Source organism: Zingiber officinale, chromosome 6B (assembly GCF_018446385.1).
Source record: "Zingiber officinale cultivar Zhangliang chromosome 6B, Zo_v1.1, whole genome shotgun sequence".
NCBI lineage: Eukaryota > Viridiplantae > Streptophyta > Magnoliopsida > Zingiberales > Zingiberaceae > Zingiber > Zingiber officinale.
The window spans coordinates 137384204-137401077 of NC_055996.1; the positions used below are offsets into that span (position 1 = coordinate 137384204).

Genomic DNA, 16874 nt, shown 5'->3' on the forward strand with positions numbered 1-16874 from the left:
ATAATTTCAGCCTCTCCAACAATTCACGCGCCGGAGATCGATCATTCATGGGATCATCCAGCTCGATCGGCGGCGGCGGCTCTGCCTACCTCTTCTTCTTCGCTCTGCTTTTTCATGGTAATTAAGCACCAATTAATTAAGCAGGGAAGTGGCCGGCATTGTCGTTATATATATGTAAATTATTGCTTTGTAGCGATGGAAGCAGCAGTGGGCGTCGATCTACTTGACCCAACGGCGGAAGTTTCGAAGGTATTAGTTAACGGTAAGATGAAATCCACGATGTAGTGACATTTTCGTAATTATCTTGACTTGGCTCGAGCGAGCATTTACGTGCAAAATTAAGGCGCTTATATATATATGCTGAAGGAGAAACCTCCGCCATCAACGTCCCACTGGCCGGAACCAATCCTCCGGCGATGTCGCTGAAGGTGGAGGAGCGGATGGGGGAAGAAGGACTTTGCTCAAAGGAAGATATACTGCTGTACCAGGGGGAAACGGCGCCGCTTCCCAACGGGATTCCGACCTACACGGTGCAGATTCTGAACACCTGCGCCGGCAGTTGCGCCGTCGGTGTCATCCACGTGCGATGCGGATGGTTCAGCTCCGCCCGCCTGATCAACCCCCGCGTCTTCCGACGGCTCAGCTTCGACGACTGCCTCGTCAACGACGGCGCCGCCATTGCGCCGGGAGGCTCCGTCTCCTTCCAGTACGCTAACTCGTTTCCCTACCCGCTCTCCGTCGCCTCCGGCGCCTGCTAATCACCGAGAGATCCTCTCTCCAGTTGCTTGATTAATTGGTCGCCACGTGTAATAATGGACGTCGGATCAGTTGAATTAATAACTAAGTGAAATATATTCTCTGCAGTATATTCCAGCTTTTTATTCTATCCCATTTGTAACATGGGCCGGCCCATTTGCTATCAAGGAACCGCTTTCTATGGCCTACCATAAATTTAATGTTAATTGTCAATAAAAGGACAGAAATAATTGATCCTTCGAAAAGTCAAAAGTAGTTCGACGGAGCAAGTCTGGTCAATGTTTCACATTGTTGAAGCTGGAATTTTTGACCAAGTCTGCCGTTAGTGAATATTCAATTGTTATAATTAATTAATACCTGCGTTTTAATAACACACCACGTCGTGGACTTGGAATGTGATTCCCTAATCGGACGGTAAATCGCCGCGGATCACGAAATGATGGACGGTTGGCGGCTCCCGTGCTTTGGGACGGGCGGGATCTTTTGGCCCCATTCGACGCCGGGAACCTTTATAATGCAGATCACTCATCCCTTCGCTCACCGACCCCTCGATCGTCTCACTCCTCTAGAAATTCTCCGATTTCCGAAGGAAATCAACGAGTGAGCAATTAATTGTGTAGAGAATAGAAATGCCTTTTTGCGGATCGAGCGAGGATGGTACCAGGATTTTCTACAGGAGATTTGGCCACGGGAACACCAAAGTCCTCCTGATCATTGGTAGGTTTTAGGATTGTTGTTTGCTTTTCCAATAGATCAGTGTTTTGAATGGCGATCGTTTTTTTTTTTTTTTTTTTTTTTTGTGAAGGATTGGCAGCGACGCATGATTCGTGGGAACCCCAGATCAAGGGGTTGACGGGCGCGATTGAACCCAACGATGAGGAGGAAGCAGCGTCTATCGATGGCGATGGGAACTTGGATTGCGATGATGAGGAGTCGCAGAGTGGGATCGAGGTTTGCTGCTTCGACAATCGTGGGGTGGGCGAGAGTTCAATACCCATGAAAAAATCCCAATACACGTATGCTTCTTGCTCTGCTACTCATTCTTGTGGTAATGTTACTACTTCTGTGTTCGGAGGGCATCGTTATTGTAAAGCCAGGCTCGAACTTTATTTCATCTGTTGGAAGTTCTCAGAAATTAGAATGCTTTATCATGCTTTTTCCCCCTCCTTTGATCTTTTCTAATTTTATTCTTCCTAACCATTGGAGAAAAGAGAATTTTCAACTCCGAATCAGCAAGTAGACGCACAAATCTGCAAAATATTAACCACTTGGTTGACTTTTCGATTTCAGAATTTTCTCTGGTTGCTTGCCTTATAGTTTGACAATGACAAATAGATTGCCACCGGTATCTAGTCATAAAATCTTAAATTTCTTATTGAAGAATGTATATCGATGCGGATCTGTTAAATTTTTTACAAAATTTCTTGTATTTCAGAACCACTATAATGGCGAAAGATGCACTTGCCCTATTGGATCATCTGGATTGGAAAAGGGCTCACGTGTTCGGGCATTCAATGGGTGAGTTGACTCGGTATCTTTCATTCAGTACCATTTTGACCTTTACTTAACTGAAGTGACCTTACTGCTAATACATATCGAATTTTATTAAATTGGATAGGATGAGACTCTTGGCATACTCACCTAAACTTATAAATCTATGCTGATTGGAATCAGGTGCAATGATAGCTTGCAAATTGGCAGCATTAGCACCAGAGCGGATTTGTTCATTGGCTTTGCTCAATGTCACTGGAGGTGGTTTTGAGTGCTTTCCAAAGGTTGGTTTGTTGACATGTATCTTGATTTTCTTGCTTCTTGTTTTCACTTCATGGGTGGTTTGTTTGTTAGCGTATAGCTTGTTTGTGTTAGGATGATACAAAATGCCATTACATACCCACTACTAATTAGTTGATGGAAACAGAGAATAAACATTTAAGAGTTTATCAATTCTTCTTTTTCCTAGCTGAATGTTTCATAAGAGCAGATGAGTTTTCAAGCTTTCATTTATGTGCCCAGTTAGGTAAGATACTTCAGAGTTGAACAGGTAAATGTATAATGTGGACAACGGTACGATATACTTTATGACATAGCTGACTTAAAACTTCTAGGTTCAGATTCAGTGAAACGATCAACCAAGTTAGATGACCCTCAATAGCCTGAAAGTTCGTATTCTAAGGGTAGACTAATTGGGATAATAACTCAATATAGAAAAAAAAAAATCCTCAGAACTTTAATCAATTCTTTCCTGCATGATTATTGCTTGGCACCAATCTTAAGCAAAGACCAATGTGTGTTTACAGTCAACTTTTTTTTGGTTGGAGTGGATTGCTTCCATAATGATCTTGAAGGTTTCACGGTAATTCTTCAACTTCTCTCTAGATATCTTAGTTTTTGAAGATTTGATCGGTAGCATTTCGTCTAGGACAGTTTAAATGAATTGTACCTTTATTTTGGTACTTTGTTTTTTCCACATTATTATTATTATTATTATTGTCTGTGTGAATGTGCATGCATCCGTGATAACTTAGTCAAAATATCTGTTGCCTTTTATGCAGATTGATCGACAAATTATATCCCTTGCGTATCGTTTCTTGAGAGCAAAAACTCCAGAGCAAAGAGCTACTGTTGATCTGGAGACCCATTACACGAAGGTCAGTCGACATGAAAATAATTTCCACACTCAACTAAAAGATAGGAAAATTATTTTGTTTCAAAGTAATTGTACAGCTTCTTGTTTTCCCATTATTCCCAAATCTATTGACACTATAATCGATAAATTGAGTTTGTGCTTTGTGTTGTATAGGAATATCTCAACGAATATGTTGGATTGCATACGAGAAGAGAAATCCTTTACCAAGTAAGTGATGTTGGCAATTTGATCTCATGTAGTTATGTTGTCATTGAAAAATTATGATGGTTTGGCCATGTGGATTAGATGAAAGGAACCATGATAGCCTTTACAAGCACGAAGCATGGGTTCTCAAATAAAGTTTAGTTCTGAAAGAATCGTTCTAGTCTAGTTTCAAAAAACTTCATGTCATTGACAATTTTCAACATAAAATTTATGCTCCTCTACCATGAATATTGTGTAAGTTTAGATTCTTTCTTTCATCTTTAAATAATTCCTATCTTCATACTGATTAAGCTGGTAATTTCTGTAGACAATCCTTGATTGATACGCCTTTCTTTTGCATATTTATTATTCTTGTACTTTTACGATGATTCTTATACCACTTTGGCATCTCAGGAGTATGTAAAAGCTATATCATCAGCCGGGATGCAATCTAACTGTGGCTTTGAAGGCCAAGTCAATGCTTGCTGGAAACATAAAATGACAGCAAAGGAGCTTGACACAATTCGATCATCTCGGTTTCTCATTTCAGTTATCCATGGCAGGTTGGTACTGGACAAGCTTACTCATCTCTTCTTGTGCTATTTTTCTCTTTTGAAAAGTAGAGAGAAACCTAATTCCTATGCAACGATACATGTTAGGTATGATATTATTGCTCAATTAGATCATGCAAGGAAGCTGGCCAAGATGCTTCAACCATCTACCCGAATGGTGGAACTTCAAGCTGGGCATTTAGTGACACATGAAAGGACAGATGAGGTATTCATCATCCATAATAATAAAAAATATGAAACTTTAAACTTAACTATCTATTAGTGAAGATAATGTTCTTTTCACAGGTTAATCAGGCTCTCATGAATCTAATAAATGCTTCAAAATCCAAGCAGAAGCCTGAAGAATGGTATTATATTCCAGAAAGACAAACAGGTATCCATTAGAGAATTTTGCCAAAAAAAGCTCTCTACTATTCATCAAAACTATATAAATACCCATGCATATCTATTATTTTCCCTCCCATAATATCTCTGGCTGTGATTTTTTTTTCCCATTTGCAAGCGAATTTGCAAATTAATTTGCACAGTGAAGGTGATGAATTTATCTTAGATTTCACTGGATTTCACAATTTGAAAATTTTATTTTTTGACCTGAATCTTTGCTGAAGCTAAATTAGCTCGTGGCACATTTTGTGTCATTTTTCATAGCACAATTTAAATTAAAAAAAAGTTATTTTAATTAGTTTTTAGGTTTACAAATATGCAAAATGCTTTCTTTCACCCCTAGATCTTGTCATAAATTGTTTTGTAAATCATTCTGCGTCAATTTTTTGTCCCCTTTTCACTTTGTAATCTGATTTATAAATTTATTCCTGAATTTAGCTATTATAAAAATTGTAAGCTCCAATCATATAGAGAAAATATCTATAGAATAGATCTGTAGTATCTTTTCATTTGAAAAAAAAACTATAAGACTCTTTTGGTGTACCAATCATGAACGACACTTTTAGGTAAATGGCTCATATATATCCTTGGGGGTGACTGACTTAATACTTTTAACTTGCCTATTCCATTTGCAGGTTGTCTCTCAATCCGTGGCTTGTTAAGTAGTCTACTGATAGTTTATCAATTGCTCGGGAAGTTGCAACTTAGCTTCCTTTATGTCATTGGAATTTTCCTTATGGGATATGAGCATTTGAGGAACCTTTTCACAAGCACGAGAACTGTTAAGAGTTGCATCTTGCAATTCTTAGTCCAGAAATAGAACTGAAGCCTATGGGGCAGGTAACATATACGCTTCTTTTGGGACAGAACTAGTATGTCGGAGAGCCTTGCCTTGTAACCGCATAAAGGCCCCTGTAATAGTGGGTCAGCATGCCTGGACCTGGAGGTTCCATTCCTTGTCTATTTTGTGTTTTTGTCAAGTTCTTGATCACTTTGATCTACTTACTATGTTCTGGTCATCATAATCATCTATAGTTCAACCAGAGAAGATGAACACCCAAACCTTGTTAAAAAGGATTACGACAATCAACAAGGCTTTTCGCAACTACTGAAAATCAATCCAGATCTATTGACAACTTTGTATGAACCTACGACACCCACCCGTAAACAATGTTGTAGTAAATAAGTAAGATGTGTGCAAAATGGGGAAAAAGCTTATAGAGAAATGTTACGTATTAGAAGATATAAAAGAAAGGATGAAAAAACCAAAACCTATAATATCATTCTAACCATATAAGGTTAGCTACGTTGATCTCCCTCCATGAAATAAATAATATTCGAAATTAGAACACTTAGAATACATTAAAAAGATAAACTGACATGACAAGGTAAATAATTACGGATTAGACGAGAGAATTATAAACTCTAGAACATCAACCACACTGGTCCAACACAAGGGTGTGAGTGGCTAAAATATGGTCTAATCTTTAACAATACAAGTTCTACAACTCTCTGCCAAACACGAGTAGGAATCCAACACAGCAAAGCCCATGGACCCTTCCTACAAATCGATGGAGAGCCTTTCCTGCGAGAGCTTATCACGAAGGCACTACAAAAACACAGAAGAATTGTTCAGAGGAAAAAAAAATTTAATTCCATATGTAATGGCATTTGTCCATCTAACAAAAAATAAATTAATATTAATCAGGTAGACATTTCCTCTTTATTTCTAAAATTTTTCTTGAAAAACATAGACAAGTTTACAAGGTTTTCCTATTTTGCCTCCAACTTTATAGCTTCATTCTTCACAAAACTGCATTTTTCCAATGTTTAAAATATGACAGGCTTTCCCACTTTCTCAAACCACCAAAATTCTTTACATGTTCCTAGTCCAAATAATGCCCAATAACAAGACTATTATTATCACGTCAAGTGACTCACGTCGGCCGCACCACTATATAAACTAAAGTCTTGTAGGCCTAAACTAAATTGTGATTGTATACATAGCAGGTAAGATAAGTTGTGATGGCAATAAATTAGTGAACGATCTGGTGGCTCAGCAAATTATAATTACTATATTCATCCAGAATGATGAGCTATTGCTGCTAAAAGCTTACTGTGTAATTATGTAAGCTTGATGAACTTAACAACACATACTACTTGAAAAAAAAAACACACCTTCGTTCGAAATCTCTCTTAATTATCGTGAAGGTTGGCCTGGTAGCCACAACAATTACAAATACAATAAGCAAGAGCCATGAACTATATGTTCAACAAATTGTTGTCATTTGATTCTAGCAAGTCCAAGGCCTCGAAGACTAGCCTTAGTTATCTTAGCACAAACAATCAACTCATACCCTTGTGGTACATCAACCAAAAAATTGTTGTGGATGAACAAATAAATTCAACCCAGTAGTGTTACACACTAATTACAAATTATTACCTTCTGTAATGCCCTCCCTATAGTTTGGTGAGTAGATGGGCTATGCAAATCAATTACAAAGCTCAAATAATGAACTATTATCTTAGTAAAAGTATGTCCTATAAAAAAAAAAAGATAGCCCGGTGCACGAAGCTCTTATCATGCGGGGTTCCGGGGAATGATCCATTGTATGCAGCCTTACCTTTCTTTTTGCAAGAGGTTGTTTCCAGGATTTGAACATGTGATCATTTTGATCACATGACAACAACTTTACCGTTGCGCCAAGGCTCCCCTTCCTATTAAAAGTATGTCCTATAATTGCTAAAATTTGGTGGCATGGCGAGCACATTCCTTTAGCAATACTAAGCCTAAAGTAAACAATTAAACATTATCTTGACTCAAACACAACCACATATGAACGGATTGATGAACTAAACCCTTTGCTAACACTATGATCATCATAAATGAAGAATTGCCACTTTTGCATCAATTTTGACCACTTATTCTTTATCCTATTTATTATATCATAGAATTCAATCTTTATTTAATGGTTGAATTAAGTTCTAATAGATATCAACATTGACTTCTAATGAACTTTCTTTCCCTCTCCGGAATTGTATAAAATGTTATTCATATGTTCATTGTTTGATCAAGGAACTGACGCATCAGAAATTTATTATTACAGAATGTATAACTTACTGTACGTTGAAGTGTCTATCTGCTCAGGCAGCTCTTTTATGTCTACTTCAAACCTCTCTTGCACCTTCATGTAACAGCAATACATTGACCAGTTTTAATCAAATCACAGGAGACTTTCAATGAACTAGCAGCAAACTAACCTGATTAAGGACATCAGAATCAGCTGCCGATGAAACAAATGTAATAGCAAGTCCTTTAGTTCCAAATCGACCAGCTCTTCCAACCTGAAGAAGAACATTTCTAAATCAGATACGAGACTAGCAAACTGACAAAAATTCACTTCCCTTTAATTAAGGGCTAAATCTAAGGAATATTACCCTGTGCAAGTATGTGTCAGCAGAATCTGGCATATCATAATTAATCACGATGTTAACCCGTTCAATATCAATTCCTCTCCCAACCAGATCTGTAGCAACAAGAATTCTTTTGAGCCCTTCCTTAAAGTTCTTGTACTTTGTCAACCTGCAAGAAAGAAATTTCTCATTTTTACTTATCGACATCTGATACACAGGGAAATAAGCTTGAAAGTTCATAACTTTATAGACTAACAGAAGATTCAGAATGTCGTTCAACAGAAATTATGGAACAGAAAGACTTTTATTAAAAATCCCAGAGTCATTAGGGAGTGAAGAGTATGGAAAGGCATAGATGATCTTGATGGAGATACTGATATGTCACAGTGACAGTTGGAAGTTAGGAAGAAGGCATTTAAAAGTTTAGCAGAGAGATGGTTGAGATAGCTGATAGGTTGTAAACAGCGATTGTGCAAAAATCATTTATTTCAATTTAGTCAAATGAAAACAGAAGAAGGTACTCAAGTAAAAATAGGTAGTGTATTAGGAAAAGAATTTTATGAAAACAGATAGACAAAAGGTTTGAAGGGAGGGGAGGGGATGTAGAAAAATCACATTTAAAACCAATCTATGGTGAAGCACAACAGACATGCTGGTGTTAATCATGACATGTTTCAGTGCAAAAATATTCAAGGATAGTATCCAATATATAATTTTCAATGAGTTTTTTTTTTACTTGTGGTAATAGAATTCATTCAAGCATTGTTAAAAACATGCAACTGAAAAAAAAATGTAAAATGAGTACTCCAGAAAGTGGACTAATAATCTCACAAACGCATACCTTTCTTCCTGTGACATGCCAGAGTGTATACAGATCGATGGAAAATTGCATTCTACAAGTAACTTGTTCAGCTCAGCTGCACGGCTCACACTTTTCACAAAAATCACTACTTGATTGAAGTCCAGTGCATCCAAAAGATCATTCAGCTTCCGATTCTTTTCCAACTCAGTCAATTTGATGTAATGCTGAAACAATGACCAACATTTAGTGAAGAATGAACGGCAGAATAATCAGAGAAAGTTGGTATAATACCTGTACTAGACCATGAAGTGTTAGCTTGGCCTCATCATCAACATATATTTCCATAGGCTGAAAGGCAAGAAACGTCAGATGAAAGAGGATTAGGGTCTTCTCTTCAGGCTAACTGATTCCAGTAGCATTTGAATGATACTGACAGCGCTGTAGCTTTGTGCTAAATAGTTAGCCATACCAATGGAATTGTCAATCCACACAGATTGACCTTCCTAACCTGCCCCAAATACATAAAGAAAGCCCAACGAACATCCTCTACTATACATACCCCATCATTCAGTAGAAGGAATATGTACCAAGGAACCCAAACAAGTATCCACTCAAAAGGGATATAAAATCCTTAAAGCCCAAGAGTTGGATGAAGGATGATACTCAAGAAAGTGTTTGGTATGGTTTTGAGGGAGGGTTGAATGCTACAAGACCTGGACCTCATACTACTCAAAACATACTTTCCAATCTGCATCTAACTATAAGATTAGTCATATTTAAGTAACTCGGATGCCTGCTGACCAGGAACAAACTAAATGTGATTCAAAGGTAGAAGCCAGAAATAAATCAGAAGAAAGAACTCAAAACTTCTATGACATTACATCTTGCATGAATTTCTTGCAGACTGGGCGTATCTCCTTGCTGAGAGTAGCTGAAAACATCATGACTTGTTTGTCGTGCGGTGTCAGTTTGAAAATTTCCTGTACATCTCTCCGCATGTCTACAAAAAAAAGGGTAAACTAGTGTAAAGAAATACCATAATCTAAGTGAACATAAGAGATAAAATAAATGTAAATAGAAAGAAGCCAGATTACAACAGAAAAATTGTTAAAAAGAAAATTGAATGTCATCATGCAATACCAAGTGACTCCAGCATCTTATCGCATTCATCAAGAATAAAATGCCTCACATTCTTCAAATTAAGATCTTTATCTCTTGCCAATGCTAACACTCTTCCTGGTGTGCCAACTACTATATGTGGGCAATCATTCTTTAAAATGTCCTTGTGCTTCATGATGTGAACTCCCCCATAGAATACAGCAATCTTGATGTCTGGTAAGTACGTGCTGAATCGCTCAAACTCATGGCAAATCTGCACAAATATAAATATGAATCAAAATTCTAGAACCACCAAAATCAACAGAAATCATTCTTTAAAAATAAAGTCAAACCTGGAAGGCCAATTCTCTTGTATGACACATCACAAGTGCAGCAACTTGGCCTGCTGTTGGCTCAATTTGCTGAAGAGTAGAAAGTACAAAAACCGCCGTTTTACCCATTCCAGACTTTGCTTGACAAATAACATCCATTCCCAGAATAGCTTGTGGAATACATTCATGTTGTACTGATGAAAATTGAGGAGTACCCCAGTAAGTAAAAAATAATCTTCTGGATCCTTTAATGGAAAGGTTTACCCTATTCTCCACCAAACTGAGAAACATGCAAGTGATCTTTACCTGCAAAATATCATAAAGATTTATGCATCTATCCACTTAATGATGAAACGAGAAATCTATTTAAATTTAAATAGGGTTTCTCCTGATTTGCTCTCAAATTAAGAAAGTAAAATGAGCATAGGGCAAGTCTACAGTTCTAGTACTTTAATTGAATCTATCCACTTCTATATAATTTCAATGATTACCTCATCCGCCTAAGATGAAATTGAACTATTGCCAACACAATGCCCTCTTTTGTACCAGAAGATATTTTATATTATGAACAAACTTTAAAGACTAAAATTAATTTTAACGAATTAGATGCAACTACTAAGTGAATTGGAGTGTATGAACATCTGACAGAAAACTAAATCTAAAATGCTGAGCTATTCAACAGTAGTTCCAGAACCAATCAAAATTTTCCATATCAACATTTCTCAAAAAATTAAAATATGTACATTAAAAAATGATACTGTATCTTGCCTTCGGAAGGATGCTCAAAACCACAATCAACGATAGCACGAAGGAGTTCTGGCTTCAACAGAAAGTCTCTGAATCCGGAACTGTGAATCCCAACGTAACCCCTGTACGTTTTATCATAGTTAGTAAACAGTTTTCACCTTTTGTACAAATTTTGTGGAAATAGACCCAGACTAAAAAAGAAAACAAAATTATGCGACAGTAATAAAATAGACGCTAAAGAAAGATATAAGGAAGAAAAACCACGAAGATCAATCTAATGGAACTTCAGTTAAGGGAAGAGAAAAAAACATTTATCGCATCGAATAATGTACAGTGAGGATGAAAAATAAAATTCGTCTGCTCCAGCTTCAGAGAAAGTATGTGCATAACATGGCGGCCACACAGGAATAGTAACAACTCTAAGTTGTTAGATTCATGAGCATTTCTGTCCTAATAAACTTATTAAATAATTCAATTTGATTAAAAAAAATCTAGCTTTGCATGAAAATATGCACAGGAGAACGGGAAAAAGGAAAACAAAGAACGTCAGCGCTAGATCTAGAATAAAACGAAGTTTCTGACTAGAGAAAATCCTTGGAATGAGGAAATTTTTAAGCAGACCATAACTATAAACGTGCAATAAATAAACAACAAAAAGCAACTAATTGATTGAAATCGTAACGACGAAAAAAAACCCACAACAAAGAAAAACCCTTTATACAGTATGAACCACGCCATGAATATGAAGTGAAAAAGACAAAAAAATAGCGGAAGACTGGTAAAAATCCGTTCTTACTTTTTCACTGCTTCACCGGAAACCTTGGCAGCGACCGAATCCGGAGCTTTCTCTTCCTCCTCTTCGTAGTCCAGGAGCTCCTCCTCGTAAACATCGTTATCCTTGGCTTCCCCCATACTATATCGCATCAAGATTAAAAAGATCAGGACAAGATAATATCAAAATCTACAACGAAAACGCATCAGTCGCACCAAAAAACTAAAATGAAAACGAAAAGAATCACCTTGGCAGACGAAAACTGGAAAGTGGAGCTAGATAGAGTCTGCAAGAGAAACAAATCAGGAGAAAAATAGAAAGCAGGACGACGAGGGTTTTGAGAAAATATCCTAAATGGGAGAGATCCGAGGAGGCTAGGGTTTGGAGGATGAATGGGAGGAGTGGAGGAGAGGGGAAAGTTGGATAATAAAGGGTTGACGAAGCCGATCCAATGGCGGCCTGGATGAGTGGCGAACGAGAGCGGCGTGATCTCAGCAGCCCCACCGTTGATTAAGAAACTGGAGTAGTGTGAGAGATTTTAACGAACGAGATTGTTCCGATGCAGCAGAATCGTTTCGGATCCACTTGAATCACGTGCATCCAATGTGTTGTTTTTGAATGGCCCATAAAACAAATGGGCCGAGACGACGAAGGCCCAAACATATATTACCTACTGTATTATTTACCTACAATTTGGGCCATATGTTCGCGCCCTTATTTAGGACATCCCAATAGAGGTTTTCCCAAATGGAACTCTGTTTGACCGGCTGCCAGCTTATCTTCTCTTCTAAGTTTTTCTCATTGATCCTACATTCAATTAAGCTATCCATTCTTATCGTTATCTTATTTTTTTTAATCTATTTCATCTTTCATTCTTACGGAATAGATCCAAAGTATACTAAATTTTTTAGATTTTTTTTCAATTTTGAGAAAACAAACTTTGCAAAGTTCACACAATTATCTTGATATTTAATATTCTCAATTCTCTATTTCCATAAACTACCTCCAAAAATTTTCAAATGTTCCATACATCTCATAATTTTCTCTAAATTTTTAAAGTTCTCAAAACTTGTCGACTCCTCTGAGTAATGTCCCTTAACCTTCATTTTATATGTACCCTCCTGAATATTGACAATCCATGGCAAATCAATTCATAAAGTCACCCCCTTCTTATGAAATTTCTTCTCTACAACCATCATTCATGCTCTCGAACAAATCAAGGTCGGCTAGCATAGACGTATCTAGGACCGACAAATAATCAGTAGCACTATCTGAGATTCTAGAGTTGGGCAATGAAGTGGGTTTGCGTGTGCATGACACCAAACGAGCCAAGTTGTCAATAGACGAAGAGATACACCTTGTAAGTGCATGAATCAATATTAGTACTGATCCAATCATCGATAATAATTAAAAGGAACAAACTTTTTGGAAACGAATTGTGGATTACTACAATAAGTATCGGTCTGATGAATTTGTGGAGCAACTTTGGGAAAAGTTAAAAATCGCATTTCTACAAGCTTCATCCAATGGTGAATGAATTTATAGTTATATACAATAACTTTTATGCATATCATGAAAGTGGGTGGAGCGATGAAAATGTGCTCATGAGAGCACATAAAATGTGATAGAAAAATCATTACAATAAATTCTTCAACTATGAACATATTTGGCAAGTTCTCATAGATTGTGAGAAATATGCTTCACAAAAAGCTTGTCACCATGCTAACAAACAATCCAAGACCTTAGAATCAAGGGGTACACAATACACATTCTCATCCAATCAGATACTCCTATTGACGTGGATTATTACGAAGTTTATATTCATCCGATGGGGCAAAAGGCAACAAAAAGAATGGATAAATCCAAAATTAGAGACATTGACGATATGAGAGTTGTTAATATGTGGAAAAAATGAAAGAATTATAAAGAGAACAAATTAAGATGCAAAAGCACGAGATGACAATGGAGAAGTATGAAATCTTTATAGAGGATACTAGTAGGATGACAAAAGATCAACTTAAATTATATTCTAAATTTTATGAAAGTATTTAAAAAAATATGGTATGTAGTGAATATTTTAAAGATGATCTTTATAAAATTTATTATTTTTTTCATTTATGTAATTCATTTTTTTTATATTAATTTATTTGTATTGAAATTGTTGGTGCAATCAGCCTCTAGGGTTTCAATATTTGACAATGTACCTAAGTTTGGTCAGTTTGACTAAAGGTTAATCCAAACAGGACTTGATATTTGGAAGAGAAAAATCTAGTTAGGACTAGATGACTAACAGGGGTAGTCCTAACTGGAGGTTAGGTAGGTGAGAAGTCTACTGAGTGACTAGTCCTAATTGAAGGTTAGACAAAGGAAAGTCCTGATGAATGAAGTCAGGCAGTGAAGGTCTTAATGAGTGAAGCTAGGTGGTGGATGTCTTGGTGAGTGAAGCTAGGCAGTAAAAGTCCTTGTAAATAAAGCTAGACCCTAGTAAGTAAAGTTAGGTGTTGGAATTCTCGGTGAGTGAAGTTAGGCGGTGAAAGTTCTACTCAGTGAAACTAGTGAGTGAAGTTAGGTGGTGAAAGTCTTAGTAAGTGAATTTAAGCAATGGAAAATCCTAAGGGGAGATAACTCTAGGTAATGATAAGTCTTAGAGAAGCAAACTCCAAGCATGTGTGATCGAATAGTTTATAGTCGATCTCGCACTGTTGATCGGACCAACAAATCTTGAAATATGTTAGCACTGCTTTACTTTATTATTTTATATTTATTGTCTTAATTCAGTATTGCAAGTAAGTCTTGTTGATTCTCTGGCGGTCGGATAGAGGGGGTGAATAGCCCTGAAATGTAAACTCAAGCCTTTCTCGATCTTATAGCTTGATTAAAACAAACACTTGTATAAAAAGAATTAAGTAGCTAAGTAATTAAAAGAAAGAGGCAAGAAAAGATTTACTTGGTTTGCAATCAGGGGATTACTAATCCAAAGCAAATTAAGCTCACTATGAAAGACTCCTTTGGGTGGAGTAACTTCTTACAACGTGGACACCTCACATAGTAGTAGACTAGAAAGAGAAATTGTTTACAAGTGTTGTATTTCAACTATTGAAATTAGGGTTGTATTTATAGTGCTGATCAGGGCGCTTGGAATGGTTTCGGGCGCCTAGGAGTGGATAAAATTTTATTCACGATGCAATGGATTGCGACAACGTGGTGAGAGATAAGTGTTGCGGTTCGGGCGCCTGGACTCGCTTGGGCGCCCGGAGCTATCAAATTTCATCAACTGAGGGCGCCTTCGAGGGTGCCCTCAACATCCGAAGTGGTCTGGGCGCCCGGATAAGTTCCAAGCGCCTGGACCAAAGTCAACGGTAAGTTGACTTTTCATCTGGGCTTCTGCTCAAGCTCTGCTTGCTTGGGTGATTTCGACCATCCGGAATAGGGCTAACTTGAACTCATTTTTCGGCCTTCTCGAGCAACCTTCCGCTTCAGTTTCTCGTCCCTTGGAACCACTGTACGCTTCCTTCTCATCCGCAAGCGTACTCTTCCTCAGCGCCTCATCCCTCGGATGCACCGAGCCCATCAACTCTCTTGCGTGTCATCATTCTTGCTAGCTACATCTTTTGCTCTACTTCCTGTGCTCCTAAGTTCCTACACACTTAGACACAAGGCATCAAAAGGCAATATGACCTAACTTGACTTGGTTGATCATATCAAAACCATCACGGGGTACTTACAAGTCTTAGTCGATCAAGTTAATCAGACACTAAGAAAGACCTGAGAAAGTCCAAATAAGTCTAGAGGATCAGATGTTCGGTAGGTAAAGTTAGGTAAATAACTAGAGAAGAGAGATCTAATAAGGACGAGTCTAGTGGGATTATAGGCACTGGTCTAACTTAGATTTATTTTGGAAATATAAGTTTAGACCAAGACTATATCCTAGTATATTTAATTCATAATTTTATTGTGTACTAACTCTATTCAGTAGATATTCCTTCTTTGGACTAACAAGTTTTGCAGGAGTTAAGTAAAAAATAAGTCTTGGATGAACAGTGCTTGAGGCGCCTCATTTGGATGAAGGGCCCTTTGGATGAACAATATTGGAGGCGCCCTGAATAGATGGAGGCACCTCCTCACAGATAAACTTCGCAGATGAAATTTTAGTCATTAGAGGCATCTTGGGTTGATTGGAGTCGCTTCGGATGGGATTGGAGGCACCTCGAATGGGATTGGAAGCGCCTTCAAGTGGATGAACAACAAAGTTCTTGAAAAGGATTAGTGCCATTGGAGGTGCATGTTGGTCCCTTGGAGGTCGGCTAGAGGGGGGTGAATAGTCTTGCAAATAAAAACTAACCTTTCTCAAACTTTACAGTTTTATTAAAACAGACACTTTTATAAAAAGAAATAAGAAGAACTAAATATAGATGCACAAAAGGATTACTTGGTTTGCAATCAGAGGATTGTTGGATTGAGACGCACTAGAGGGGGTGAATAGCGCTCGTGGCTTTCACAAACGATTTCGTAAAACACGAGTAATAACGCAGCGGAAATAGTAAAATGCACAAGCACACAGAAGACACGAGAATTTACTTCGTTCGGAGCCTATCTCGACTCCTACTTGAAGGCCCGCGGTCAACTATAGTATCACAATAAGAATTACAGTTGTGAAGTACAATTGAAGTGAAAGCAACAATAAGACTGATTATACCGACGACAATGTTAGGACCAAAAGTAGCTAGAGGGGGGGGTGAATAGCTCGTCGCGTGCCCGGTGTTCGGCGTTGCTTGTTTCTTCGAAGATGTGCAGCGGAAAATACAGAAACAAATCACACAACGCTAACACGGTTGGTTTACTTGGTATCCACCTCACAAGAGGTGACTAGTCCAAGGATCCACACCTACACACACACCCTCCACTAATAAAACTCTCCTTTATGGTAACTACCAAGGGCGGAGAAGCCCTACAAGACTCAATACAAGAAGAAAGGGAAAGGTAATGAAATACAAGCTCACAAGCTTACAATGAGTGCAAAAGTCCTAACCCTAGTTTCTTCTCCTTGCTTTGATCCGCCTCTTGACTTGGAAGAACCTCCAAGAACCTTCAAGAACTGGCAATCTCGAGCTTGAGAAGAGCTGTGGAGGAGCTGGTGAAGATCTGAAATGAATCGGTGAAGAAGTTC

General features: G+C 37.8%; 3 protein-coding genes across 5 annotated transcripts; 2 read left to right on the top strand and 1 right to left on the bottom strand.

Annotated features, from left to right (window-relative positions):
* Positions 1–868, top strand: LOC121990714 (TPD1 protein homolog 1-like). Its single transcript, XM_042544797.1, has 3 exons — positions 1–117; positions 194–262; positions 367–868. Exons 1-3 carry the CDS (start codon positions 48–50, stop codon positions 756–758), a joined length of 531 nt encoding a protein of 176 aa, XP_042400731.1. The 5' UTR covers positions 1–47; the 3' UTR covers positions 759–868.
* A 433-nt stretch (positions 869–1301) lies between these two features.
* Positions 1302–5660, top strand: LOC121989845 (dihydrolipoyllysine-residue acetyltransferase component of acetoin cleaving system-like). Of its 2 annotated transcripts, XM_042544142.1 has the most exons (10): positions 1302–1473; positions 1562–1772; positions 2192–2274; positions 2431–2531; positions 3309–3404; positions 3557–3610; positions 4001–4149; positions 4246–4363; positions 4444–4531; positions 5178–5652. In XM_042544142.1, exons 1-10 carry the CDS (start codon positions 1386–1388, stop codon positions 5360–5362), a joined length of 1173 nt encoding a protein of 390 aa, XP_042400076.1. In that variant the 5' UTR covers positions 1302–1385; the 3' UTR covers positions 5363–5652. The 2 variants fall into 2 exon arrangements, with proteins under 2 accessions (XP_042400076.1, XP_042400075.1); XM_042544141.1 differs by having other exon boundaries at positions 4001–4363; positions 5178–5660.
* A 204-nt stretch (positions 5661–5864) lies between these two features.
* LOC121989844 (DEAD-box ATP-dependent RNA helicase 15-like) lies at positions 5865–12116 on the bottom strand. 2 transcript variants are annotated; one of them, XM_042544139.1, is made up of 12 exons: positions 11955–12116; positions 11732–11848; positions 10957–11057; positions 10210–10382; positions 9899–10130; positions 9640–9758; positions 9050–9106; positions 8798–8982; positions 7981–8125; positions 7804–7887; positions 7664–7727; positions 5865–6151 (listed from the first exon to the last, which is right to left on the bottom strand). In XM_042544139.1, exons 2-12 carry the CDS (start codon positions 11845–11847, stop codon positions 6141–6143), a joined length of 1287 nt encoding a protein of 428 aa, XP_042400073.1. In that variant the 5' UTR covers position 11848; positions 11955–12116; the 3' UTR covers positions 5865–6140. The 2 variants fall into 2 exon arrangements, with proteins under 2 accessions (XP_042400073.1, XP_042400074.1); XM_042544140.1 differs by lacking the exon at positions 11955–12116 and having other exon boundaries at positions 10210–10494; positions 11732–11746.
* Positions 12117–16874: the final 4758 nt, after the last annotated feature.